At 35.2% G+C, this 25,680-nt stretch overlaps 2 protein-coding genes and 1 long non-coding RNA gene across 9 annotated transcripts; 1 reads left to right on the top strand and 2 right to left on the bottom strand.

Moving 5' to 3' along the window:
- Window positions 1-415: 415 nt before the first annotated feature.
- On the bottom strand, window positions 416-3,591 carry LOC111803968 (transcription factor bHLH49). Of its 3 annotated transcripts, none has more exons than XM_023688604.2 (8): window positions 3,327-3,591; window positions 2,000-3,234; window positions 1,859-1,924; window positions 1,709-1,777; window positions 1,548-1,619; window positions 1,286-1,465; window positions 1,130-1,217; window positions 416-1,041 (listed from the first exon to the last, which is right to left on the bottom strand). In XM_023688604.2, exons 2-8 carry the CDS (start codon window positions 2,879-2,881, stop codon window positions 1,004-1,006), a joined length of 1,395 nt encoding a protein of 464 aa, XP_023544372.2. In that variant the 5' UTR covers window positions 2,882-3,234; window positions 3,327-3,591; the 3' UTR covers window positions 416-1,003. The 3 variants fall into 3 exon arrangements, with proteins under 3 accessions (XP_023544372.2, XP_023544379.2, XP_023544364.2); XM_023688611.2 differs by having other exon boundaries at window positions 2,000-3,020; XM_023688596.2 differs by having other exon boundaries at window positions 2,000-3,591.
- Window positions 3,592-7,753: 4,162 nt separating this feature from the next.
- LOC111777098 (uncharacterized) lies at window positions 7,754-11,103 on the top strand. 2 transcript variants are annotated; one of them, XR_015412163.1, is made up of 4 exons: window positions 7,754-8,095; window positions 8,215-8,422; window positions 8,496-8,584; window positions 10,729-11,103. It is a non-coding gene; the product is annotated as an uncharacterized LOC111777098 (long non-coding RNA). The 2 variants fall into 2 exon arrangements; XR_002812346.2 differs by lacking the exon at window positions 10,729-11,103 and adding an exon at window positions 9,028-9,218.
- PHYLLO (2-oxoglutarate decarboxylase/hydro-lyase/magnesium ion-binding protein) lies at window positions 10,181-25,461 on the bottom strand. Of its 4 annotated transcripts, XM_023656094.2 has the most exons (29): window positions 25,199-25,459; window positions 24,916-25,116; window positions 24,604-24,815; window positions 23,893-24,007; window positions 23,648-23,764; window positions 23,305-23,400; window positions 22,273-22,332; window positions 21,703-21,771; window positions 21,218-21,322; window positions 20,951-21,145; window positions 20,132-20,230; window positions 19,038-19,604; window positions 17,878-18,102; window positions 17,156-17,458; window positions 16,581-16,648; window positions 16,081-16,239; window positions 15,081-15,206; window positions 14,818-14,949; window positions 14,594-14,717; window positions 14,248-14,403; window positions 13,906-14,148; window positions 13,597-13,764; window positions 13,260-13,403; window positions 12,453-12,914; window positions 11,683-11,985; window positions 11,445-11,602; window positions 11,252-11,359; window positions 10,657-10,934; window positions 10,181-10,540 (listed from the first exon to the last, which is right to left on the bottom strand). In XM_023656094.2, the coding sequence occupies exons 1-28, from the start codon at window positions 25,364-25,366 to the stop codon at window positions 10,688-10,690; spliced, it is 5,130 nt and encodes a 1,709-aa protein (XP_023511862.2). In that variant the 5' UTR covers window positions 25,367-25,459; the 3' UTR covers window positions 10,181-10,540; window positions 10,657-10,687. The 4 variants fall into 4 exon arrangements, with proteins under 4 accessions (XP_023511862.2, XP_023512020.2, XP_086974748.1 ...); XM_023656252.2 differs by lacking the exons at window positions 10,181-10,540; window positions 10,657-10,934; window positions 11,252-11,359; window positions 11,445-11,602 and having other exon boundaries at window positions 11,775-11,996; window positions 25,199-25,461; XM_087118622.1 differs by lacking the exons at window positions 10,181-10,540; window positions 10,657-10,934; window positions 11,252-11,359; window positions 11,445-11,602 and having other exon boundaries at window positions 11,775-11,985; window positions 12,526-12,914; window positions 25,199-25,461.
- Window positions 25,462-25,680: the final 219 nt, after the last annotated feature.

Genomic DNA, 25,680 nt, shown 5'->3' with positions numbered 1-25,680 from the left:
TTATATTAGAGTACTTAGCTTTACATCCTCTCCAAGGTAGCATTGTCGAGTAGATGATCTCTGTCTATCCAACTAGCTTTTCTTTGTGGGACTCAATTTCGATTTGTGAGAGTTCAGGAATTACATGTCTATCCATAAAGCGTTGAGTTGAAGAGCTTTATGAGTTGAAGAGGGCAGAAGTGCCACATAGAGATAATAAGTGGGAGAAAGAGTGAAATGGAAGACCTCCCATCCACTGACTAACCAATTTAATTTATTTAATATACCAACATCTAATTAATTATTAATTTTAGTAAATAAGTAATTCATTTATTTAATTTTTTTTTTATCAAAATAAATTGAATATATATTTAAATAAATGATTATTGATTTATTATAATTAATAATTAGATATAATAAATTTGTAAGAAATGGGTAAAAGGAAAACTGTAATTATATTCTTGTAATTTTATTCCTGCTTTTACGAAATTTGGGCCTAGTTTCCGGTAAGCCCAGTAGGCCCAATACAAGAACAAACGGGCTAGCAAAATGCGTGAATGAAATGGGTCGGGTTTTGACCCGCTCCAAGAACGCAACAATAAATTCCTCGACTTGTAAAAGTTACAGCCAACCCACTTCAGCTAATGAAACTACACACACTACTAAGCAAAAGCTCATGTTCCTTGCTTTCCAGATATCGATTCATCGACTTCTGTACATCGTCTAAGACAACGCGTCTCCTATAATCTAAACTAATGAGATCGTACAATAGTTTCTCTACCAGGTCGTTGATTTTGGGGCGATTGTTACGGGGCAATTTACTGCCTCGGTCGATATCTATCGCTCCGAATCAGTCACCAGCTAAGCAGCTCCGAATACAGTAATTGTATTTCTTATATCACATTACCACGAAGTAGAAATAGTTCGTGGCCATGATGAATCTCATACTAATACTAATACTAATACTAATACTAATGCACATGTACACGAAGCGTAAATGGTTCGTGGCAATTAAGAAGAAATTTCAATGTGCAACTTTTGTATTGCCTGGTGAATCAGATCCTGCAAGAACAGACCAATTTCTATTTGAGTTCAACGATTTCGGGACGGAGTTTCGATGTTTGAGCGAGACGGGTAGTTCTTATTTTACCTTCGAGTTCTAAACAATTGAGGGTAGTGGACATCCCAAAGGTCATCTGCACAATGTTTTGGAGCTCACCATCCCACACACTCTTTATCTGTGGACATAGTTTGATACATTTAACAAACCATTGATAAATATGCATCAAGATGCTTGAGTTTCTACCTGAGAAGGCTCCTTAAATCCATTAGACCTTGGATTCATCTGGGAACTCATTTTCCTTAACATCTCAGAGCTCCCTATGGCAGGAAAACCGCTTGGAATAAGTCGATGATGAGAAACACGAGGCGGGGGACAACCGGTGGGCATATATGTCAACGATGGACCAGCTTGTGATTGAAGAATCTAAGACAAAATCAATGTGTGTTAGAACCAGGATATGTATGAACTGATTGTCTCGAGAACTTTGACGTGAAATTACACTTACATCTTTGGCTAGGAGCCCGTCGATGTTGATATCCATCCTTGGATTCACGGTAGCGAGTTTCATCGATAAGAACTGCAAATCTCATGGAAGTTCAAACAATGATTTAGAAACCAGAAGTATATATGCTACTTGCTACGAAGAAGGTGAACTGACTTTCATACCTCGACTTGTCGTTGCAGCGATTGGACATAGTTAATGATTTCGTCTAGCATCACCGCCTTTCCGGTAACCTGCATCATAGAACTTTAATCGAGACGAACATAGATTTTGATGTGATTCTAGTGTCTAAAGTACAAATTTAACCATCAAACCTTGCTGCAACCAGGGACTAGTTCTTGAAGAAACTTCATCCTCTCACTGATCTTCTCCCTCCTTACCTACAACAGAACTCAAACTCAGTCAACTTCTGGTTTTCTTACATGGTTTCAAACATTGAATGTGACGTATATTACCCTCTCTGCAAGACTATGGCTGTTTGTCGCCTGGCCCCGTCGAGCTCGAACATGAATATACTCTTCCTTTGGTGGATCTGAAGGTTGAGACGCCTGTTTACCATGTTTTCCTGCAGCCTTGTTAGCAGTTGAGCTTGGATTTTGATCTCCTTTTGGCTGATTTTGAGTATCATTCTTAGCTGAAACAGTAGCTTGTTGCAGAGGTCCATTGGGTTGATCAGAACAAGAATCATTATTCATTACCTGTCCACTTCTTTTCCTCTTCCGGCCCTTGGCAGAAACTTGGTTGGCTGTGACCTCTAACACACATGGCCCATCACCGCCGCTAAACTCAGCTTCATCAGATTCATTAGCAGAAGAACCATCAGTAGCTTGTTTACCACGATCATCCACTTTCAAAGGGCTTCCATTTTCATCAGCTCCATGTTCATTAGTTCTCTGAGATTGTCCTTCAATTCCAGAAACCAAGCCTAACCCATTTCGTGGAATCTCATCCCATCTCTCAGGGATTGAAACACTCATAGGAGGCTCATGAATGTTGAAATGGCCAACAATATCACCACTAAAACAGGAGAGCCTGGCTGCACGCTCAATAAATGAAGAATCAGCTGGAAGTTGAGACAAGCTCTGTGGGAGCACGCCGTGAGGTAGATAAACTCCCCCTTTAAACATATTATGTGATAGGTTCCAGCTGATATCAGTGCTCAAAGAAACTGGACAGCCACTGGCCTTGCTAGTTCCCATGTTTTGGGAATTAGCTGCTTGTTCCCAAACAGTAGAGCTAAATGGCTCAACCACAGCCACTGGCATACTGGTGAGAGTCGTCTCGCCAAATCTCATATCTGAAAACATGCTATGCGAACAGCTGATGGAATTATCCATAATATGTCGACTAAGATACCCAACTTTTGCAATAGCTTTTGATCACAAACTTCAAAATCAACTCCCTCCAAGCAGAATCTATGGATTTCCCTTATACAAACTCCCCCAATTCAGGAAAAGGAATAAATAGTGGAAGAATCTGAAGGAGCCAACACTAAATGCTTGTAAGGAAGAAATTAAAGAACAGAACAGGGGCGAAGATTTATGAAGCTACCATTTCCCAAGCAACGAGGGAGCTTAAAAGTACTAAAACAGCAGAAAATGAAGGGCTCCAAAAGGCCACAGAAACTAAAAGCGACAGTTCAAAGAGAAGAGAGCATTGATTTCAGCCTAATAAATAGAGGTTCAAAGCCCTAGCCAGAAAAACAAACCAAGTTATGAATCACAGAGAAACAAAACGGCACCAAAAGTAGGAAGAGAAAGATACCCATTTCACAAAACGTACCACTTTCAGTACTCCATAGCTCATTCAAGCTTTTGTTCGAGTAAATTCCATTGAATTTGGGCTTCATATTCGAACCCCTTTTCAAAATTTTGAGCGCAGACCCCCAGCCTCTGCTCTGTCACGCCTCAGAGAGATGCTCGCACAGAAAAAGGAAGATTTTATTGCATCAAATACAGAGAGGGAAGGAGAGATTGGCAGTGTAAAGATACGCAGAGGACATGGGTTATTTAAGCAATGGTGAAAAGGGAAGCTAGAACAGTAAAGGTCGTGCATTTATAGCCAAACTTGCATGAAAATGAGAGCTCTTGATCATTAAAACCATTAAGATGAATTAAATTAATATGGGTTTTCTTTTCACATCTTTTACTCCATCTTTCCATTTTCATCTCTCTACTTTTTGAAATTTGAATTCGTCTCTAATTTTCTCCTCCCTTTCTGTTTTTTTGCCTTTCTTTCTCTCTAAAGTTACAAAACCCTTCACTTTTAAGAAACCCCATCTATGAATTCAAAAGGATAAAATATTACGTAGATTATGACTTTAATGAGATGACCCAAATGAGAATCCAATCCAATAATTAAAAAAGTTGAAAGCTTTAAGAATTCCTAAACTAAAACAACAAATGGGTCATCAAATTCATATCCAAACCTTCCATAAAATGGATTATAAACCCAAAAATGTAAGTTTTGTACCAAAACTTAATAAATGAGTATGAATGTCAAATTAAAAGAGAAAGGGGGCATTGTTTAGAACCAGAGTTATCATATCATTAAAAACAAAAAGTTGGTATTGTTGCTTGTAACTACGGCCATTAAGTTGAGAGGTGAATTGGTAACCAAAAGGCAAAAGAGTGAGTAAATATTGTCCGATATGTTGTTGAAACTGTGCAGGGGATGCTAAAGCGTAGCAGAGAGTAGTAAATAGCTCATAATTGGGTTCAATAATACAAATTATTGTGCCCATTTATTAACCATACCATGCCAAATGCTTGCACATTCATACTACTTCCTATTATTTTGTTGCTATCTTTAATATAGAAATTTTATTGTTGTTGGGTTCCTTTCTTTTGTTGCCACAAATTGCTTTTCACTTCCAAAATTCTATGCCCATATTCTTCGTTTTAAAACACATTTATAAAAAAATACCACCAAAATCTAAGACTAAGACACTCCGTTAATCAATAAACTTATTAACTCAGACTAATTTTTAGAAAAAGGATTTGTAGAAAATGAAAAAGTACGGTGTTTAAAGTTATTTTGTTCTAAGCTCCAATGTTGTTTTTGCTTTATTTATTCGTTCGTTATGTTTTGACCGAAACTTAAAAAATTAAAATATATATTTATATATATAGTTTTCTTAAATAAAAAAGAAAGAAAAATAAAAACTAATTTTTTATTTGTTGTGTTTCGATATTACTTACTTTCACCATAATTCTTTTTCTTTAAATAAATCAAATAATTTAAAAGGAAATAGCTTTTAAGATTTATAAAAATTAGAATTTCGGAATGGGAAAAAGGCACCCAATATTTATAAACTCACGTAATAATAATATAATATTCGTAAATTCCATGTTCCCTTTAAATAAATAAATACCTTAAAATCCCCAAAAGAACAGGAGGGGTCAAAAGTAAAAGGTAAACAAATCGGACGGCCAGGAAAGCATCGGAAATCCGACGCATGGTTATACTAAAATATATTAATAATTGAGTTTACTTATTTTGAAAATTTGGAAATAAATAGAAATATTAATTTAATAATTAGTGTCTCCAACCTCTATCTCTGTGTATTTCTTGTCTGTCATTATCATTAGTTGGCATTGGAACTTGAAAACACCAACACCTATGCTTTCAAATAATACATTTTCTCTCTGCTTAATTTTTTTTTTTTTTTTTTCAATATTCCCAATTTCACACAAAATAAATTAAATGAATACACTCTTCACAATAGTATGATATTGTCCATTTTGAGCATAAGCTCTCATGACTTTGCTTTGCACTTCCCAAAAAGCGTCACATCAACGGAGAGAGTATTTCTTTTATTCAAGATTCGAACGATTTAACTTCATATGAATCATAAAAATTAAATGATTATTATTTTTAGGAGAATCTAAAGAAAACATGAAATTGATTAAAAAGGGAAAAGGGAATATTAAATTTAAAAAAAGAAAAAAAAAAGTGGGAATTGGAATAATTTTGGAGGTTGGATTAAATGTTGTCGTTTGTGTAAACGACAGAGATTATGATTAAAGTTGGTGTTTATTTATTTTTGTATATTTTCTTTATCAATAATAATAATATATATATTTACTTAATTAACGGATTACGTGGCTTCCACTCCGAATGGCTCTTACATCGGGACTCACTTTTTTATTTAATTTTATAAAATTTAAATAAAAAAAGATAATTATAAATAGAAAACATGTGTAGTAAATAATTAATGTGGTAATGATTTGTAAGACCATATATATTTAATTAGTGAGATTATAGAAATGCATGAAATGTTTTTATAATGTAAGGATTAGATTGATCAAATTAATATTAAAAAAAATATTAAATTGTAAGAATTAAATTAATAATTTAATTTATGGCCAATTATGTGTTACATTAAATACTTAATTAAAAATGAAAATAATGATCGTAGGCAGGAATAAAGTGAGGTTTTAAGCATCAATTAAAGGAGGCACGTTTGAGATTTGTAAATAATTACGAATCTAAAATGGTAATAATTAATTTCCCATAGTTCAAAATATAATAAATTATTCATTAATTAATAATTAAATGAACAGTTCATGTTAACATTTAATTAATCTCTTCATAATTTGTAATTATTGGTTATGGATGGATGGGGTCACCTATTTCATTCCTTAAAATGTGTTGAATTTTGTGTGTGCGTGTTCGTGTTGAAAATATATTTATATTAAACGGGATGGGAACAGGGACATGGAATATAATCTCGTCCCCAACCCCATTTATGTAAACAGTAAAAATAGGGAATATGCTCTGTGCGATGATATTTCTTTAGTTTCTCACAAATGTCACAATCTTATCTAGAAATGTAACGAAAATGAGTAGGCAAAGTACGATCTATACATTAATACCTTAAAGGGTTTGCCAAACTCTCCGCATCTTTCACTATTTTACACAATTCATTCGTTATACGTCGATATCATTTCTTATTTTTTTCAATGCTATGTTTACATTTTTTTCTCGGCTTTATATTAATAATAGTCGCATCTAAATAAATAAATAAATAAATATTAGAGTAATTTAAATGAATGTATATTGTTGGGAAAATGTAGGTGCTTGGTGATGTTGAGGGAGTAAGTTCCTTGAAGACTTTAATACCCCAAAGGAAAGTGTTTTACTTGTTAAGGCATTAGCTACCCCTCAAATCTAAATCTCCACGTTTTTCTTATTTATAATATATTCTTCATGTTTTTCTTATTTTTTACATTTTTTTGTTCTTTCAAACTAATAATAATATTTTTAAAAAAACATTTAGCATTTTTTTGAGGTATTTATTTATAATGTTGAACATAATTTTAATTAATTCATTTAAATAGATACTTGTAAGAAAGCCAATGCTACTTTATTATTATTATTAATTAATTAATTTATTTATTTATTTTAACATGGTATACCCATTAACGGCCCAATAAATCCAGAATGAAGCCCAATTAGAAGCTGGGAGCCCACGAGCTTATTGAATTGATATAAATGGGCCTTATAACAAAGAAATAGGTTTCTTTAAAAAAAATACACAAATAAAAGATATTAATATTCGGTCAAAATGATGATTTTAAATAAGAATTAAATATGAAATATGAAATTAAAAATAATTTTAAATTTATAATTTCTATACCGTAGTTTGGCTACAAAATCCAGACATAATAATAATTGAACTGAGTTGTAGAAATGAAAGCGTAAAAGCTGAACATGATCCCCTCGAATCAGAAAAAAAGAAGGGTAGGTCTCGTTGAGCTCTTACTAATTAGAATAATTTATTCATATAAATGAAAAAATGGATATTTCCGATGTTTTACCAAACTTATTTCTTTTTTATTCTGAATTGCTTCAAAAAATATTGATTCAAACCATCTCTTTCACGATAGTATCGGTCGATACTTTCAAAGCGAAAAAAAAGAAAGAAAGAAAGAATCACTCGATTTCCTCTTTCTGGATGACACAATCTCAATATAACAATAATATATTTCTATCGATCACATATCACAAATCCTTTAATATAGTAAAATATGCTAATAGAATTTTCTCTAGTTATTTTAATATAAAATATAATTTATAAATTCATTCAATTGGTCCATTACTTATGTAATAAATTAAAAAACAGTTCTGATAAACCGGGAAAAATTGAAATCAAGAATAGGGATCTTTGAGGAACGGGATTAAGAATTATTAATTATTTTCAATAACAAGAAAATAAAATAATAATAATAATAATAATAATAATAATCTGAAGACGACATGTTGCCCCTCCTCTTTGAACCCGGGCTTGGGACCGGCTGTGTCGAAAAGACATAAACGACACAGGCAGAGTTGTCAGGTGTCATTTTAAGCCCTTAAAAAATAATGGAAGGCCTTAAAATGACAATAATCTTCAATTGGTTATATTTTTAATTTTGGATGGGCTCTCCACTGATCATCTGAAGAGCGAGAGCAAGAAGGCCGCCATTGACAGACCAAACACCGACCAAATTATCCAGCATAAACTCCCCGGAAGGAAGGAGATCGCCATTAGGTAGAACATCATTGAGGTTAGTACTGAACCGAATTTCTCGAGATTGTTTCCGAATCTCGGAAAGGAATCCCGAAGATTAACGCCACAAAACGAAACTCCATAGTTTATCACCATTATTACCTTCGCGATTTGTAGGAATTGAGAAGGCGGAATCTGTGGAGAGACGAGCAATCCTACGGCCGCCTGAAAAGTGAGACTCAAATTCCTCTCCCCGACGCTCCTGGAACGGTTCGTCCTTGGAATTGGATAGCTCTGGAATTCATTAACGACGTACAATGGAAGTGTGCGATGCTGCAGTGCGTCGAATCTCCTTCGATTGAGCGCCATTGCGTGAATAAATCTGGTAATGACTTCATATCGATTCGCTGAATTACTTTCGTGTAATTGAGGAACTAATTTGGATAATATGGAAGCAGATCGGGATAAAGCTTGTTTTATGACATTACGAAAGGAAAATGGAGGAGGATCTGGAGGACGAGGAGGTGAATTGGAAGCCATGTCTGTGGTGAGTTTCAATGCTTGTGATCGTCGCTCACTTATAATTGTCTTAAGAGATAGCTTTGGGAAGAAAAGTTATATTCCCACCTAGCTACTAAATATAAATTCGAAATATTTTTATTTTTCCCTCTTATATACACATTAAAAACAGTAATAATACCAATATAAAAATAAATTTTTTTGAATTATGGAATCTAAATGTATGCTTAAAATTAAGAACATGTATAAGTTATAACCGAAAGAAACAAAAAAAAGAGTAAAGTGAGTTTCTTGTGGGGAAAGTTTCTAAGTAATTTGGTACCAAAGAGCAGTGAAGTCAAGTAGCTGCTTTTCTTAGTGGAAAGTGGGTCAGGGGATGGGGTCTTTATATGTTGGTGGAATGTGAGGCACACACATTTCCATGGCTCTTTGGATTCTCTTTCATTTACTCACTTTTTCTATACTCTTTAGTTCCTCTATCCTATCAGTGCAAATTCCCAGAAGCTTCAAAGATCAACAGCCATGCTTTATGAAGTTTCCTTGAAGATTCTCGTATGGACTTTTTTTTTTCTTGGATCAAGTCTAGATAAGAAGCTTCCCAGCAGAAGCAGCTTAGAATGAACTCTTCAACAACTATAAATACGTCTAAACAACACAGATGCGCAATGAGGTTCCCTCATATTGTCCAGCAATGAAGAACGCTGGAGCTATCAATATGAGTCCAGAGACTTCTTTTCCCCAGCATTTTCACATCCTTGGTAAGGCATGTTCAAGATTGGACATTTCAACCAATCTGATGTACTGTATATTGTGCTGCTCCTTCAAAACAGTGACCCTCATTCTCTTGTTTCCTTATGAGCAAGTGAATGGGAATCCTGTGCCTACTGTAATCTTCAAAGGCCTTCCATCAACTTTCCATGCCTTTCTACTTTCAACTGTGATGGCATTCTCAGGCGCATTTAACGCCTTGATGCTTTCTGCTAATAAGCCAAAAATTGCCAGGTTTTGCAGCTACTATTCTATGGCATTTATGGCCTCAGCTGTAGTTTTATTGATTTGGGCTGTGTATCAGACGGTTTTTAACCGGAGACAATGGCAGGATTAAGACATACTTAGATGTTTCCCCTACTTATCAGTTTCAAGGGGGAGCATTTCAGACGTTTCCTGTAATAATAGAGTTCATACAATCTGAGACTTGTACAAGTCTGCCAAAAATGCATTAATCAAAAGGAACCTTTCGAATATTTCAAGCGGATTTTCCAGTCCTAGACTCCTTGTGTATGTCAAGAAAGCAAAAAGAAAGTTGTCAAAAGAATGGAAATTCCATTTTCTAGTCAGGCTGAAGAATCCCAATCCTTGAGAAGATTTTTTCTACAAGTTGGATAATTACTTTCCACCTTAAACTATGAGTTAATTGTTTGCTTCAATTTTTCTGCTCCAGCACTTTATCCTAACATAGTTTCATTTCTCAAGTCATGGTTCAAGGAAGTATCATTTTACTCCTAGAAGGCCTATATCAGAAATGTTATTTGTTACGATTTTCTTTTTCGTATTTCGGTGCATTCTATCAGCTTAATATGTTATTTTGGGACCTAACTGCCTGATTCTCAAAACTATAAGTATATAACGAGAAGTAACCCTCTCTTAGGAGTACATCAAATTCCTTTGTAAAACCAGTTCATAGTAACATACAAGCTTTTCAAGGCCGTTCATTCAAAGAGATCATTCCCTATGTAAAATAGCAGCAAAGAATAATTATAGGCAGTCAAAAGAAATTTGTCTATGACTGAACTTAATAACAGGAGGATATAATTGCCTGTGACAATAAAACGCTAAGAACCTGTACATGTTGGCATATGATGTATCCAAGACTTGTGCAGCCACCAACTTTATAGAATCTGAATCCCAACTCTCTTATTTGATGCTGAATACAGGCTGCAGCACCCTTACAAAAGGTGGCTCTCATGCGTAATTGCGACTTGGCCTAACAAATAAACAGGATAAATACTGAGCCATTTAGAATTATGCTTGAGGTCACTATTTTCATAATCATCAACATCAATGTTAGTTTTAGGATGTCAAAGGTTATAAAAATGGTACCTGCGAAATCTGAATTGTAGGAGAACTGTGTTCAACTCCTTATTAGAAATTTACTTAATGCATTGATAACAGCAAGAGGATTCTCCAGATGGGCAGCATGTCCTGAGTCCGGGATCTCGACTATTTCATGGAGGTCAACAACTGGTTCATCCTTGATCTTCCTGCCCATATCAATTTGAGAAAGAATTTGCTGTGCAATTGTCTTGAATTTTGTATCCTTCTCCCCAACAATGATTGAAAGAGGTGTTTTGCAGCATTTTAATTCATCCCACAATTGCCTATCATGCAGAAGGGGAAAAGAATACTTGATATGATTCATCCCATAATCTGGAATTGATTATGTTTCATGCTTTGTGCTGGTGTAAAAGTAAACAGCTTTCTAAAGATTGTAGTCTTTCTACTTAATTCCCAATTTGAAAGTTTTATTGTAATACACATTTTGGTGCTTCGGGAGTCTTTTACCTCCGTAACTTGACTATGCATGCAAAGTTGTGGCAATGAAGGTGTCTATGTGCATTTCACCAACATTGTTGCCAATTTTGATTTAGATCTAGAAACTGTAAAGATAGGAAGATTCATCCCATTTTAAACTTACGGCTGCCTTCCAATGCTTAAATCAGATAGAGCTTTTGCAAGATGCTGCACATCATCATGCTTCGATCGGCTGGCAATAATTTGACTATAATGTGGATGTTCTCTTAAACTGCTAGGAACGAAAGTAAAAGATTATAGGAATGGGCTCAACAATAGCATTCAAGGTGATGATAAAATAAAACTAATAAAATCACCTTTTCCATAGTTCCCCACTATACCATGCTTCAAGAAAGCTCTCTAAACCATAGGCCTTAAGGATTCGTGCTCTAGAATCATCTTTAACTCTCCGGATTCTTCTTGCCATCTTGTCTTTTAATCCAGGGCTTCCAGATATTATAGCAGCTCTTCCAATCTTCAAAACAGACATTCATCTTTCTTAAGAATTAAACATGTATGAAAAACTTTGAAAAGTTAGCAGGCTTCATAAACAACCTTATCAGCAAATCTCAAGGCCATGTACATGGCAATCCTAGCCCCCATTGAATACCCTACGAGGTTAACTTTACCAGGAGCAAGATGATGAATCAACTTATACAGTAGATTAGCAACAACCTCCATAGAAAAACTTGGTTCCTCCACACCATGAACATCACAATCATTCTTTTGTGTTGTTGATTCCCCATGACCAGGAAGGTCAATAGAAATGCATCTAGCTGAACCTGAGATGGCCTTCATGATTGTAATCCAGTCTTCACCAGTCCCAAGAAATCCATGAAGAAATAATAGCACATTATCCTGCAGAAGCTCTAAGTAGGAGGAACATAAGAAAATAATGATACAGGTCATAATTATTGTTAAGCAGATGTCATCACAACAAATAAATGGATGCTACAAATGCATGAAGATGCATGCTCAAGAAATACACTGCAAAACAGAACAGAAAAAAACTCTGCTTCATAAGTCATAATAAACGATTTCATCCAACCATGTTTTCAATGCATCATGTCTGTCTATCATATGAAACTAGACCCCATGGGTTTGAAAAGAAAGAAACCTACTAGCTTATTGTAGTAGAAAATTACTGCTAGAAGAAAAATACACCGTTTCAGTAACAAACATTTCTTATTGGAGCAATTATTTGATTCCAATCACGTAGCGATGAAAGGCTCCAATGAATATGGAAGCATTAAATGATACCAGCAGATGATTGACGTTATCAGAAAGGAAAAACAGGTAACAATTGCTTTGAAACTCTTACTTACGTTTGTTCTTTGTCCAACCTCTAGAACTTTTATTAAATAAGAGAACCCCTTTGAGTCTACAGTTAATTTGTACCTACGAACTTGCTCTTCGGTAAACTTTCTACAAACAAACTTCTGGTTGATTTGAAAACTTTTTAGAAGTCGATTAGCCTCAGCAACAGATGCTTCTATAATGCCACTATGAGGGTCACGACCAATTCTGAGAGGATTGACAGTTACATCTTCGTCAAGCCAACGGAAAGTTCCTAGACCGTGGGCTATAGATGGAGCTGGTTGAATATCCATCAGTTTTCTTATTTCTGCATTCTGAAGCTCCAGATAACAGGATAAATGTATGTATCCAGATAAACCTACACCACTTTCAAATGCAGCACTAACAACAGCCATTTTTCCGTGTTGCTGTGCCCACCTTGCTACTAATGCTGCATTTTCAAATCCGCCAATGACACTGGGTTTTATAACCTAGAAGGAATAATACAACTTATAAAAAATCAAGATCAGTATGCAATATATATTAAAGTGATTCGAAGCCTCGGAACAGAAAGTCTTTAATAACGACACATTTCGTTAATATATTTTGACATTATTTATATTTTTCCAGCTTATTTTAGACTGTTTTATATTTTTCCAGCTATTTTTAAATAGTGTACTTCTCGTGGCTCTTCACTAAAATGAGTTTGTAGGGAACATATTTCCATTTTTTCTATGCTAGGCTGGGGGGTCTACTGGGCATCTTCAATATAAAGTTTCTGGCATTTGTATATATTTGACCACTGAATAGAAATAAGGGTTTTATATGTCACTTACTATAGCAACAATTCCGGGATGAACATACTTTGCAAGTTCTTTCACAGGATTATCTTGAATACCATCGATAGTTTCATCCAGTGCAACAGGCAAACCACTCTCTTCACAGAATTTAACAATAGCATCTTCATCCATAACTGGTTCCTGAGTTGAGAAATTAAAGAGCAACGTGACTACATCAACTTAATAATGACCAGAATAACAAGAAGTGTTAAGACTACAAAGGCAGTATAGCATGAAGACTGTGTATTAAGATCTTAGCATCTCTTTAAAGGTTCATACAATTTTAACTGTCATATATCATTCCAGATATATGAGATACATTCACGAATAGTACCTCAATATATTGCAAGCCACAGTCCTTCACCAAAGAGCTAAATAGAATAGCTTCTTCATAGCTCCAATTCCGATTGGCATCAACACGGAGTTCAATCTGGTTGCCAAGCTTCTTCCTTACTTCATATACAACTGCAGCATCATACATGACATTCCCTTGTCGGGCGACCTGCAATTGTTCAATTATTAAACCATTAGTAAGTCAATGTAGGTTCTGTAAACCAAAAAATCTTGAGATACATGACAGTGAGAATACTCTGTGCAGAAAGAAAATCAGAGAGAATCTTCAGAAAATGGTAATGCAGCTTGCCTTTAACTTGATAGCAGGAAATCCTTCTTCGACCAGTGTCTTAGCAACACGAGCTACCTCAGATGGAGTTCCACCAGAATCCAACAGCCCACAAATTTTAACTTTTGACGAAGATGACAAGTCGTCTTCTTCAACTAACCGATGCTGGAGTACATCTAACAAGCTGCAACCTTTTCTTCCTGCTATGGCATTGAGAACAGCCATTTCCAAGCCACATCTAACACTTGGATAGATCGAACGTGGCTGTAAATGGTTCACCATGAAAAAGAGTCCTTTTATTAAATTTGACATTTTGATTTTAGACGAAAATAATTGCATAGGCTGAATTATAGGAGCACCTACAGGTATTCCCAGTTCATGGAAAATCCAAGATGAAAATGAGCCCCGTAGTAGAGGAATGGAGCTGCTGATCTTGGCTCCCTTTAACATATGAAGAAGACACTTAAGTTGCTCTTCCACATCTAGTAGGTTCTCTTTGTGGATTTCAAGGGGTGAAACCTGTTGAATAGCAACACGTAATTAACTAATAAAGTAATATACCCATCCTACTCTCTCCCAAGGGGCTAGTAGGCTCAAGTACGCAAGGGTCGATAGGAAGCTTGAGATTGGCAGGCTCATATCTGAAGCATCAATGTTAAATAAAGAGGGCACTCAATTGCTCGTACAACAAATCGGAAGTAAAACTAACCTCACCAAGCCCAAGACTTCCGTCCTCAAGAAACAAAGACAAAACAAAACCTTCTCTGAAGAAGCTCCGATTGACTTGATCAATAGAATTACAAGAAGTTGTAGGTGGAGCACATAGAGGGATTCTATCACCCAAAGAAAGAGGGGAAAGAGATTTAGTCAACCAAACTTCTCTAGTTACCATCAATGTGTATCTATAACCCAATATGGAGAACAGCTAAACACCTGAACAATGTGTATTCCATTCTACTTATCTTGCAAAGGAAGAGTCCAGGTGAAACAGATTCTTCAAAATAAAGCCTTGAAAAGATCCGTAAACCATGGTCTACTGCTTGACAAGTGAACTTCCTCAAGACACTAGCACGACGATCATAAAGTGTTAACAGCAAATAACAGTTGTAACCTTAAAAGAAGTTTTATTTCTAAAAAAAGGGAGGAAAATCTAACAACCTAAAGGAATTTAACTTGAATAATTATTTTTAAAAAACCTGTGGAAGGAAGTATTGGCATCAATGGAACTTTCGACCTCGATTATGCAGTCATTTTCTTCACATTGAGACATAAATAAAGCATCTTGGAGTTCCATCTTTGTCCGTACATGTAAATGCTTCAGACTGTATATCTAGCAATTTCAGGTTAAATGAAGCAAGATTGACACAGAATATGCAGAATTTAACTGAGATAAAGACAAACATGCAGAGTAAAGAAAACATGATAACTTCTTCAAACTCTTACCCAGTTGATTGAGTTCCAATTCTCCCTTTTGCGGGTTTGTTTTTGTATGCTCACATTTTTTTCTCACCCACATAATTTGCTTATTGTGAATTATCCAAGATTAAGATGCTAACATCAGTAGTATACATTAAATTCTGGAATTGTCTATTTACATGTAATTATCGAACGCCTAGTTCAAGTTTGCTCCTAGGTTGAGGAACTTGTCTCCTCTTTAAAACGTAATCTACCCTCTCTATTGTTGTTCATCTGGTAATTGTTTCACTGGAAGATCTTTCCAACCCCCACAAGCACAACTGAGAGCCTTGATTTGTTTCAATGACCAACATGTTTTCATTAAGCATAACGCTCCAGTTCAGTACATTAAAAGATGCTTAGATTTGAGCCTAACGATTGGCACTAATCAGATACAGCAACAAAAAAGATCAAAACCCATTTTAATTTTATGCTTTTTAAATAATCAAGATACACTGATAAGATTCAAAAACTTGGAATTTATTACGTTGAAGTGTACAAAATTTTCCCCTTCCATCTTAGAAATGAAGCTGTTTGAATAACACTTGTAGACTGCTTATTGGAAAACCTGCGACCTTATTTTGTCAGAAGAATTTACGTAAATTTTTTTTGTAAGAACGAAATAGACCAATTAATTTTCGTTACAGTAATTAAATCATGGTTATGTATGAACAATAAGAGACAAAACCTGTTAAATGAAAACTCAGTTACAATATATTAAGGTATATACATAGTTCTTACCCATGTGCCACACATAAGCTACGGAGTGAAATCTTGTGAGAGGTGTGGAAGAACTGGTCCAGTATTGCTGCCTCTACTTTGTCCTTGATAGGGAGGAGACTAAAGATTGCCCCACCATTATTATTGATTACAACTACAGTCACTGGTTTCCTCGTCATCCTTCAGAGAGGAATTAGCATGAAAATGTTTTTTATTGAAGTACAATGAAGGAAAAAATAATATAAGCTGCCATAGAGTGCAGATTTCAGGGGGAAAAAGCCATACCCTCCTTCAGATGAAAGGGAAAAAAAACGGTAATTAAAGTGAAAAAAATGTCAACCAAGTGAGATAAATGATAATATAACACGTTTAAAAAAACTGAAGCTATTTAAAAGCATGTTAATTCCTGAAAAATAGAAAACAAACAAAGGAAAAACAGTAAAGAAAAATTGTACAGTTTCTGTCGCACAAAACAGAGATTTTTTTTTTTTTTTTTTTTTTTTTTTTTCCTTCCATCATACCTCTGGTTCAAAATTGCCAAGCCATTTGTATCATGAAGGAAAGAAACATCTCCGACTACAAAAAGCACCTGAATATTGATTGGAATATGAAAGGATTAAGGAGAAAGGAAAGATAAAGAAATAGACATATATATTCTTATCTAAAGGTACCCAGTATACAAGATTCAATGAAAGCAACACAAGAAAAATGAGAATATAATTATTATGACCATCCACTCCCTTATGGTTGTCGTGCCAAATAATACTCAACCTACCATTAAGAATCCAAGTTGGACTCAAAAAGGATAAAAATAGTATGTCCCATGACTCGTTTGATATTAAAAGAACAAAAAACTTCAGGAATAATAATGCAATGTCTATGTACATTTTGTACATGGCAGATACCTTATCCAGTTTTCTGGAAAGACTGCTTGGTCAGATGTTATAAAAATGAACCATGGTATGTGGAAAATGAAATTTGAAACTGCATTATCATGGCATTTATAATGAACCGGTATAGTCCTTTATAAAACTGATAAGCCCTGTAAGTGATCTGTTTGCAGATAAAATTGTACATACAAATTCTAGTGACATACTCGTTTGTTGCAGCCAACAGAGAAACCAACAGCTGTGCTTAGAAGTCCGTCAATACCACTGGCTCCCCTATTTCCAGAAGTCCATGTCCAGCAAAAAGGCAGTTGTAAGTTTAATGGTCTAGCCGCTACACTGTCGGTGCATTTTGACCAACCACGTGCATACATATCAACATCACGGATTGGCATGCTATTCCCCAAGAACAGAACAGAATCAAATGGAACTGCCTCTGAGATTACCTGAGCAACTTGTGGCTCAGATAGACAGTAGTTAGCAGAAATTTGAAATTGTATTTCCCACTCAACCTGTAAAATAGGAGAAGTCATTATGAAAATGAGAAAAATTGGAAAGTGCAACCATGAAATACTCACGTATCATCACTTTCTTTGACAAGACAAAAATCCACATCTAGTTATAACATCAAAATACAAGGTCATTACATGTCTGCAAGATTAGTTTGATCTTATAACACAACAGAAAATATATGAGATGAATAACAAACTGAAATTCATCCAGTTTGAGAAGAATGAACTATATGCATATAGATACTTGTTTTCCCAAAAATAAAGTAAAAAAAACTACGGATTCTGAATTTCAGTCTAACATCAGTATGCTGGCGTTCGATACTAAATTATATTCTCAGTTGTGATAGTTCCTACAAGACTTGTTACGACTGCAGAACAAAAACAAATGAAAATCTACTGCTGGAGATCAGCTAAATTACCATCATATTCAATGCTTGTAGAGTAGCAGTCCACTTGCTTCTATTGCGAGGAAAACCAGTTTTAAGTAAGCAACCCACAAATTCTAAGACGGTGCTTTGAATTCTATGGGTCACAATATGCGATGGATCATGACGACCTGGATGCTCATCAACCATGATGTATGAACAGGGACTGCAGTCCTCTAGCATCTTTGAAACACGTTTGCTTGTTACCCTGCTTCCCATCTGTCAATATTTGGAAATATTGAGCTAATTAACAGACGGAAGAAAAATATTAAGGTGATTCTTGGAAGTTTTCTATTCATTGAATTAGACCCAGTGGTAAGTTGCAAGTAGCAGGTGCCACTTAGTCGCTATCTTCATTTTAGAACCCTAAAACTAACTCCCGAATTTCACGTATAATAATTGGGTCTAGTCCACGTTTAGCTCACCTTTTCATGGAAATATATACAAGTTAGTCATACTATACTACTATTTTTCAATTATATATTCAATGAATTTCACGTTGAATCTTCTCATTTATGATAAGCTACCTTAAAGAAGTGTGGATAATGATCAACAAAAGCACCTTACTTACCATCATTATTTTGACCTTCAAAAATGTTCTTGAGTGCACGTCATTATGTAAATACAACTTGAACATTCGAAATCAGATATTCTATACTCCCTTAAGCATTATGACATGATATTTTCCTTTCTCCTTAAACTCAGCATTCATTCAAAACCATATTTTTAGTGAGAAGAACAACTTTAATTGAAAACAAATGAATGATGAGGGCAATACAAAAAAAAAAAAAAAAAAAAAAAAAAAAAAAGGAAAGCCCAAACCAAAAGGAGCTAAAAGAACCACAAAAGGCAGAAAAAACACAAGATAATTACAAAAACAGGCTCCAATTCAAGGGTAATCACTAAATTCCTTGGTGAAAGACGCCCGAAGGGAGACATTGAACTTGACCAAAGCTCAAACCTCCTCCCACAGACTTTCCTTATCATAAAAGACTTATTTCAAACCCACATTAAAAACCTCCAATGTGCTTTCCTATTCTTAATGATTATGGTTCTAGAAGATGAGATGTACTGTGGTGAGGATTATGTTAGGCTTTAGTTTAAGGAGAGTGCAAAGAGGCTTAAGAAAAAAAGAATGTGTGGGAAAGTATTACCTGAATAATCACGTCAAATTTTAGCCATTTTCTCACTGAATCAGAAAGCAAGGCATGATCAAGGTGATCGACAAAGAAAAAGATATTTTCCACTTCTAGGAAGGAAGACAAGCTCTTTCTCAATCGTAAACCAGACAATGCATCAGCTACTATAGGCCATGAAATATGTTTGGCCAACAGAAAAGCAGCCCATATCTCATCCTCTGATTGAATTGATCCAAGAAGTAGAATTCCATTTCTGGCTCCATGGATTACTTTTAAAACCTCTGCCATATGGCCAAAAGTATCAATAGACATTGGAGATGCTTCGAGTCGAATATATTTGGTAAAAGCTTCACTGCTTGATAACCAATTTTGTAATCCATTTAAGGAACTCGAATTCCATGGACTTGGACTATTTTCCAGTGGCTCCCTAAATGGACAATTTATGTGAACAGGGCCACAAGGCGAAGAGGTTGCCCAATGTACAGCAGAATCAAGAGTGGTAAGCACCATTCTGGCGGGAATTTCATCAGTTGGGGCAGGAAGACTGAAGAAGAACCTCACAAATGAACCAAAATGGTTTACCTATTAACAATTTCAAATACTTTGATCAGATAAACCAAAAAAAAAAAAAAAAAAAAATGTCTGGGATCCACCAGACAAGAAAAATAACATGAACAAAGAACAAAACACTGGAAAGGCAGTCTATTGCCTCAAATTACAAAAAATAAAAAGGATAATGGATGCACTTTAACTCTAAAATCGTTAACCAAACACTAAGATAAGTACAGGTTAGAGACCAAATGAATGTTAACGAACTCTTGATTGATATTAAAAGAAAAATGAGATTGAATCTACTATTAACGTTGTATCATAATTATGTAGCCTTCTCATATACCTGGTTGTCGCAGATATACAATTGTCTTTTGTCACTACCACATACGTCATTGTGACAAAAGACATCTTTTAACAGCAATACAATTTGAACACAATGCAACCGTTAATATAAGGTCACGTTAAATTATTTTGAACAAAAAATTTGTATAGTAAGGGGATTTAAACAATAAAAGGTAGAAATACAATAAACAAATCAGTGAATTTAATTTCAATACCTGATTAATAGCTTGATTTGCTCCTGCATCTTGCAGCTCCAGGGGGCGGTCAGCTGTGAGCAATAGAAGAGGAAGAAAATCTTGACTAGCTTCAACAACCTACAAAATTGCCAATTATAAGTTGAGACAAAATTGTGAAGTTTCCACTCGTTTAGGCTGCTCAAACAGCTAACTGCTGGTAAAAAGCCTAGTTACCATAATAGCTATAGTTTAATTTTGTTACTGGTAGCCAGGGAACTTGATTTTGTTAACCACCAAGTTTATGAACTATTTTCCTAATTATTAGTTGTTAACATTTCTGTTAGTATTAATTGATAAATCTTTAATAATTGAAAAACAAAATTCAAGTCTAAACTAGTCTGCACCCAAACTGGTATTAGAGATTTTATTTTGTAACCAACTGAAAACGAAGACAGAAAAGCTTCAATTAGGCAAAACGAGCATCTGAGGTTCAAATCCACTAAAAAGGTTAGATAGGCCAAATATTTAGTGCCAAGATATATATTTTATAACTTACTTTTGAGTTTTGGAGACCAAATCAATCGATGACATTCTTTTCTTCCTCAGTTTACTTATGTTCAAACTGATTAGAGAGAGAAGGAATGTTTCTCATTTTAAAGGAGAGAGAGATACTTGGGCAATGCAAAACTGGGCTTGAATTTGTCAAGCTCAGAAGAAATAAACTTCCTGTCCCCGCCAGGAGTCAAAGCCTCCAAAGTATTGGAAAGACGTAGGCAACTCCATTACATAGGTTAAACTGTTTAATTAATTTTCAGAAAATAATGACTATTGTTTCATGATATGCTCAATGTGACTCACAGCAGGCAGAAGATTCGAAACAGCAGTGCCTGATGATGTGATTACGACTGCTGGGCTATGAGATCCTTTTGCATACCCGATCGCATGAAAAGCAAGAGAGCGTTCATCAAAGCAAGCAATACATGTTATCAGGGGATGACTTGCAGCAGCAATGGCAAGAGGGGACGATCTTGATCCAGGAGCTATGCAAAAATACTAGAGTGAATAACAGTCAGATCTGTCGGCATTAATGTTGATGGAAAATATTTATGAATAGTATATACATACCGTCAAACCAAGACGAGAACATTCTTCAACTATGAACGATGCCCAGAGAGCATTAATGTTGGCATGCTCTTGCTCTGAGAGACAAGTTTCATTGGTACGATCCAACTGATGGTTCAAAGGGTCATATTAGAGGGAGAATAAACAACTTTACAATAATAAATCAACAGGATATGTGTAATCTTTATTCAAACAGCTGTGAAACTAATACATTTTCTTGAAGCTACAGTGAGTTGTGGAGGAAGAAAAACCCGGAAAGGGAAAATGACTGATCTCCATGATAGCATTTCAAAAACAAAATCACTAAACTTTGAAAAGCAGGCACATGAGTACATAGTGTACAAGCATAAAAAAATAACTGGAAAGAGAAGTTACAGATATATCGTTCAACAGTGAATAACTCGAGGAGAATGTCAGCAACAAAAGAAATTTATGCGTATTTAATCATAATTTTCACCGTTCTGAACTTTAGAAGCTTGGAACCTCACCATATTACATGCAACGGCAACACTTGGTGAAAGCCGAATGCAGAATTGATGGGAGCGTGCAGACTCCTTCTGCAATAATTGTGAAGGTTAATAAAGAGTGGAACCATAAACACATCTGACATGTTGAACTAGCATGAACAATGTCCGTTTTACTTTAAGCATGTTCCCTTTATACTCTTTTTCCAGAAAGCTATAGTAGAATTTTTCATTACAGGCTGATTATTTTACTACTGTTATTCTTAACTGCAAAGTTCCATGAACAAGGAAATATAAACTGAACTTATACATACTATTGATTTATGAAGGTGGATATAGGAAGAGCTATTAAATCCATTTTACAATTTGAAATATACAAAGCATTATATTTCTCAATTGTGCACAAATCATCAGTTGCTCATATGCTTTTGCTTCTGTAGTCTAGATGGACCAGCAGACAACAAGCTATAAAACTGAGTGTAAGGTCCATAACTAAAATAAATATCTGGTTTGAAAACTATAGCTGGAACTCTGCCAAAGTAAATCAAGAATTCAATGATTGAAGGATGAAAGATTACCAGAAAGAGAAGATACCATTTCCATGATGCCAGTCCTGAAGCTTTCGCCAGCCACAGAAAATACTTTCATGTATCCCTACAATATTTGTACTCTTAAATGAGAATGGTGAGAATGGAAGCATACAATTCCTCATCGGAACATACAACTCCATATAATTTCTAACTTTCTGGGAAATATATTCTTTTGTCTAAGTGATTTGAGGGAAAAGATAAACTCCATATAGTTTTTTTTAAAGTCAATCACAATGAGGTGCAATTATAAATGAGGTCAAATCTATATAAAGTATTTTATAGGAAACAAACAAAACTATTTAATAAGTAAAAAGGATAACTACTAAGACACAAACTGATAGACAAGCCTCGCAAGAAATACAAAATGCATTTTATTTGCCAATCTAAAATAATGGGAGCAAAAAATCTGAAGGTGAAGCTTCTTCAAATTGTTCGGCAAACAATGAAAATTAACTTCAATCCCCTAAAGGTTCAATATTCACACGTTTGTCTTCAAGAGTTTTTCTTCTTTTCATTTTTGCCAACCAAATAGCCAAACATAACGCTGAAACAGAGTTCTTTTCATTAGCTATACCGTGTAAACCATATATTTACATAGTTACATAATCTCAATGCCCACTTAAAAAAATCAGCCAAAATCTTAACCTTTGTTAAGATAGCCAAACACGTCCAAGTTAATACTAAAGTCTGCAGTCTTCTTGCCGATCATTTTTTCCCTACGGAGAGAGGGTAGGAAATCTAGTCAAAAGATGGGGAAAAAAACAACAATTAATTCTAAAATATATTGTCTATAATGGGCTCTTGAGAATTGTCTACAACAAGTACAGCACACACCACTCGATGACTAGTCAATCCAATTATAAGAACTACTGGTTCTATACATCTTAATGAATGCAACAAGCTATATTTCAAGTGACTAAAAAAGTGTTGTCATCTAATCCATACACCTGATTAATAAACTAAATGCTCATAAAATCATCAACTCAAACAAAATGTTCTATCAAGTTAGTATCAGGAAAAAAATTAAAATCTATACCATCTGATGTGTCACGTCCACGAGTTTCGAAGCTGTTAAAGAAGATCTTATATATTTGTACTGGAAGTTCTCTTTAGATGGAAAATTAGTACCAATCTGCACATAAACCACAAAATAATCATTTGGTATTATCAAGCTAGCATATCAACAATATAATATGTAGGTCAAAAGGTCCCTAAAAGCTAAATCTCTTCATGTTCCTAATTATACGGATTATTATAAGGTTCCATGTCAAAGACAAATTAGATAATGGTTATCAGAATCTTGGAAGCGAACTAACAATACTTAACTAGAATGAAAATGGGTAAATATGCCATGAACATAAAGCCGCACCCCCAGATACCTGGTAGATAGATGACCCCAAAGAATGAAGAGCTTCCTCAAATGTACAAGGGAAAGCTTCACTCCATGCAAGTGTTGCAGAGAGAACAGAAACACCCTCGTACTCATTCAACTCAATCTATGAAGACCATAATTATTCAAGGACATTATAAGCACATATTCCTCGAGAGAATTAACCAGTGTAACAGCATGACCAAATCAATGGCATAATTCCGGCAATAAATAAATCTAGACAGAAAAATTTACTTGAGGAACGCAAAAGTATGAATGACCAGCCTCGTTCTTCAGTGAAGATGTCGCCCCGGTGTTAGCATTAACAAAACCATAAGCCATAATAGGAGCTGAATCATTCATGAGATACCTTCATAAAAAGTAATAGAACAAGCTTGAGTAGGCCGAGCTTTCAGTGACATTGAATAGTGAATCGGATACAACAGCATTTTGTATACCCATAAAGAAACCATAACAACAAACATTTTAACTATTAGAAGTAATTTAGACATGCCGTATATGCTAATGCTTCCAAAAACTAAAAACCAGAGATGCAAAAATATGATGCAAGAACAAGAGGCAGACAATTACATTAATTTTTCATTCAATAAGGTAGAGATTTAAACCTAAAACCTCTAAAAGAGTTTCAAAAGTCTTGCTTGATTGAGTTATATACTCAAGTTGGCATCGAAAAATACATTGATTCTTCATAACCATTTACCAAACAAAAGCTAAATTATGTGTCTACTCTGCAGGAATCTTTCAATCAACTTATTGGATGACTTGAAAAGATATATAACAGTTAAAAAGAGATCTACATGCCACTTTTCCAAATTTTCAGGCATGATCTTTTCCGTGACTGCTACTGTAATAGAAAAAATATACAGCGTCCTAATAGCATCCTTTTAAAGTATTGCTGATTCAAGTATCTAAGCCAGTAAACTGGAGGTAAAGTATGAAAGGAACCTTTTCAATGTACAATGTTTTGATGAAGTAGAAGACAAGCTAGCAAAGTAAATTGCAGTCCCAATTCCAAAAACACCGCGAGTATCATTCAAGTACAGTGACTTAATTGTTGCGTCCTTCTCCTTGGAAAGGAAAAAGATAGGATACACTTCAGATGAATCTGGTTGACAACAAAACCACATAAGAGCTCTTGCACTCGGGGGAACAGCCACCTGCAATTTCATCATTAGTTTATCGTTCCACAAGGTACAAACCAAAAAAGAATCTGCTGATATAAGCCTTAAAAAATCGAAAATACAAACAAAGCCACACCTGAAACCTGAAAACTCCGTCGGAAGAACGTGGAGATTCTAACTTCAACTTATCAATAGCCTCACTGATACTCTCCAGCCCCTGCTTAAGCGTCAGAGCAGGTGGCAGTGTATGTGTAATGCACATCTCCACCATCAATTCCACATCTTCAAGCTCGGATAACTCCGTTGCGCCCATTACTGGACCGTCATATCGCACGCCCTGAGCAACGAAAAAACTCAATATTAACCAGAAAATTAGGAAGGAAAAAGTAAAGATCATACAGAGTCACTGGATTTTGGACCTTGAAGCAGGAGGTGTGAGGCAAGCGAAAGGAACCCGGATGGCGGGAAGGTTTGGGAATGAAACCGGAAGTAGAGAAGAGATTTGAGGGCGGGAAAGAGGCTCTGTTGAAAGGCCTCACTGGGTGCGGAAGAGCAGGGTTGTGTATGCTTAGAGTGTCAGCTTTCATTGTGAGAGATTGATGGAGAGAAGGAAAATCCCCCGAGAGAGAGAGAGAGAGAGAGAGAGAGAGAGATTTTGAGAGAGAAGAAGAAGATAACGAAGTTGATTGGGAGAGACGACGATAAGAGATTTCACAATCTTCAAGGATAACAGGATTGCGGATTAGTAACGGTATCCGCATAATACAGCTTCCCCGTCCTTGTCAATACTTTGCATTACAAAGGCATCCTTATTTATCATTAAAAACGGTATTTCTCGGAGGCTACATTCGAAAATGGCTAAATAAATAAAAATTAAAAATAGCACTCATTACTTTATTTC

The sequence above is a fragment of the Cucurbita pepo genome, chromosome 1 (genome assembly GCF_057944985.1).
Source record: "Cucurbita pepo subsp. pepo isolate OVF chromosome 1, ASM5794498v1, whole genome shotgun sequence".
Taxonomy (NCBI): Eukaryota; Viridiplantae; Streptophyta; class Magnoliopsida; order Cucurbitales; family Cucurbitaceae; genus Cucurbita; species Cucurbita pepo.
Note: the sequence above shows the minus strand (reverse complement) of the source record. Positions and strands in the feature narration are given on the sequence as shown.

Coding starts and splice junctions, on each gene's coding strand:
- PHYLLO (XM_023656094.2), bottom strand. CDS start 25,366: ATGAAAGCTGACACTCTAAGCATACACAACCCTGCTCTTCCGCACCCA. Junction 23,401..23,647: donor TGGGGTCATCTATCTACCAG/GTATCTGGGGGT, acceptor GTTTATGTGCAG/ATTGGTACTAATTTTCCATC. Junction 17,459..17,877: donor TACAAGCATTGAATATGATG/GTAATTTAGCTG, acceptor CCTATTTTACAG/GTTGAGTGGGAAATACAATT.
- LOC111803968 (XM_023688596.2), bottom strand. CDS start 2,881: ATGGATAATTCCATCAGCTGTTCGCATAGCATGTTTTCAGATATGAGA. Junction 1,778..1,858: donor TAGTCCCTGGTTGCAGCAAG/GTTTGATGGTTA, acceptor TCTATGATGCAG/GTTACCGGAAAGGCGGTGAT. Junction 1,218..1,285: donor GATTTAAGGAGCCTTCTCAG/GTAGAAACTCAA, acceptor CTATGTCCACAG/ATAAAGAGTGTGTGGGATGG.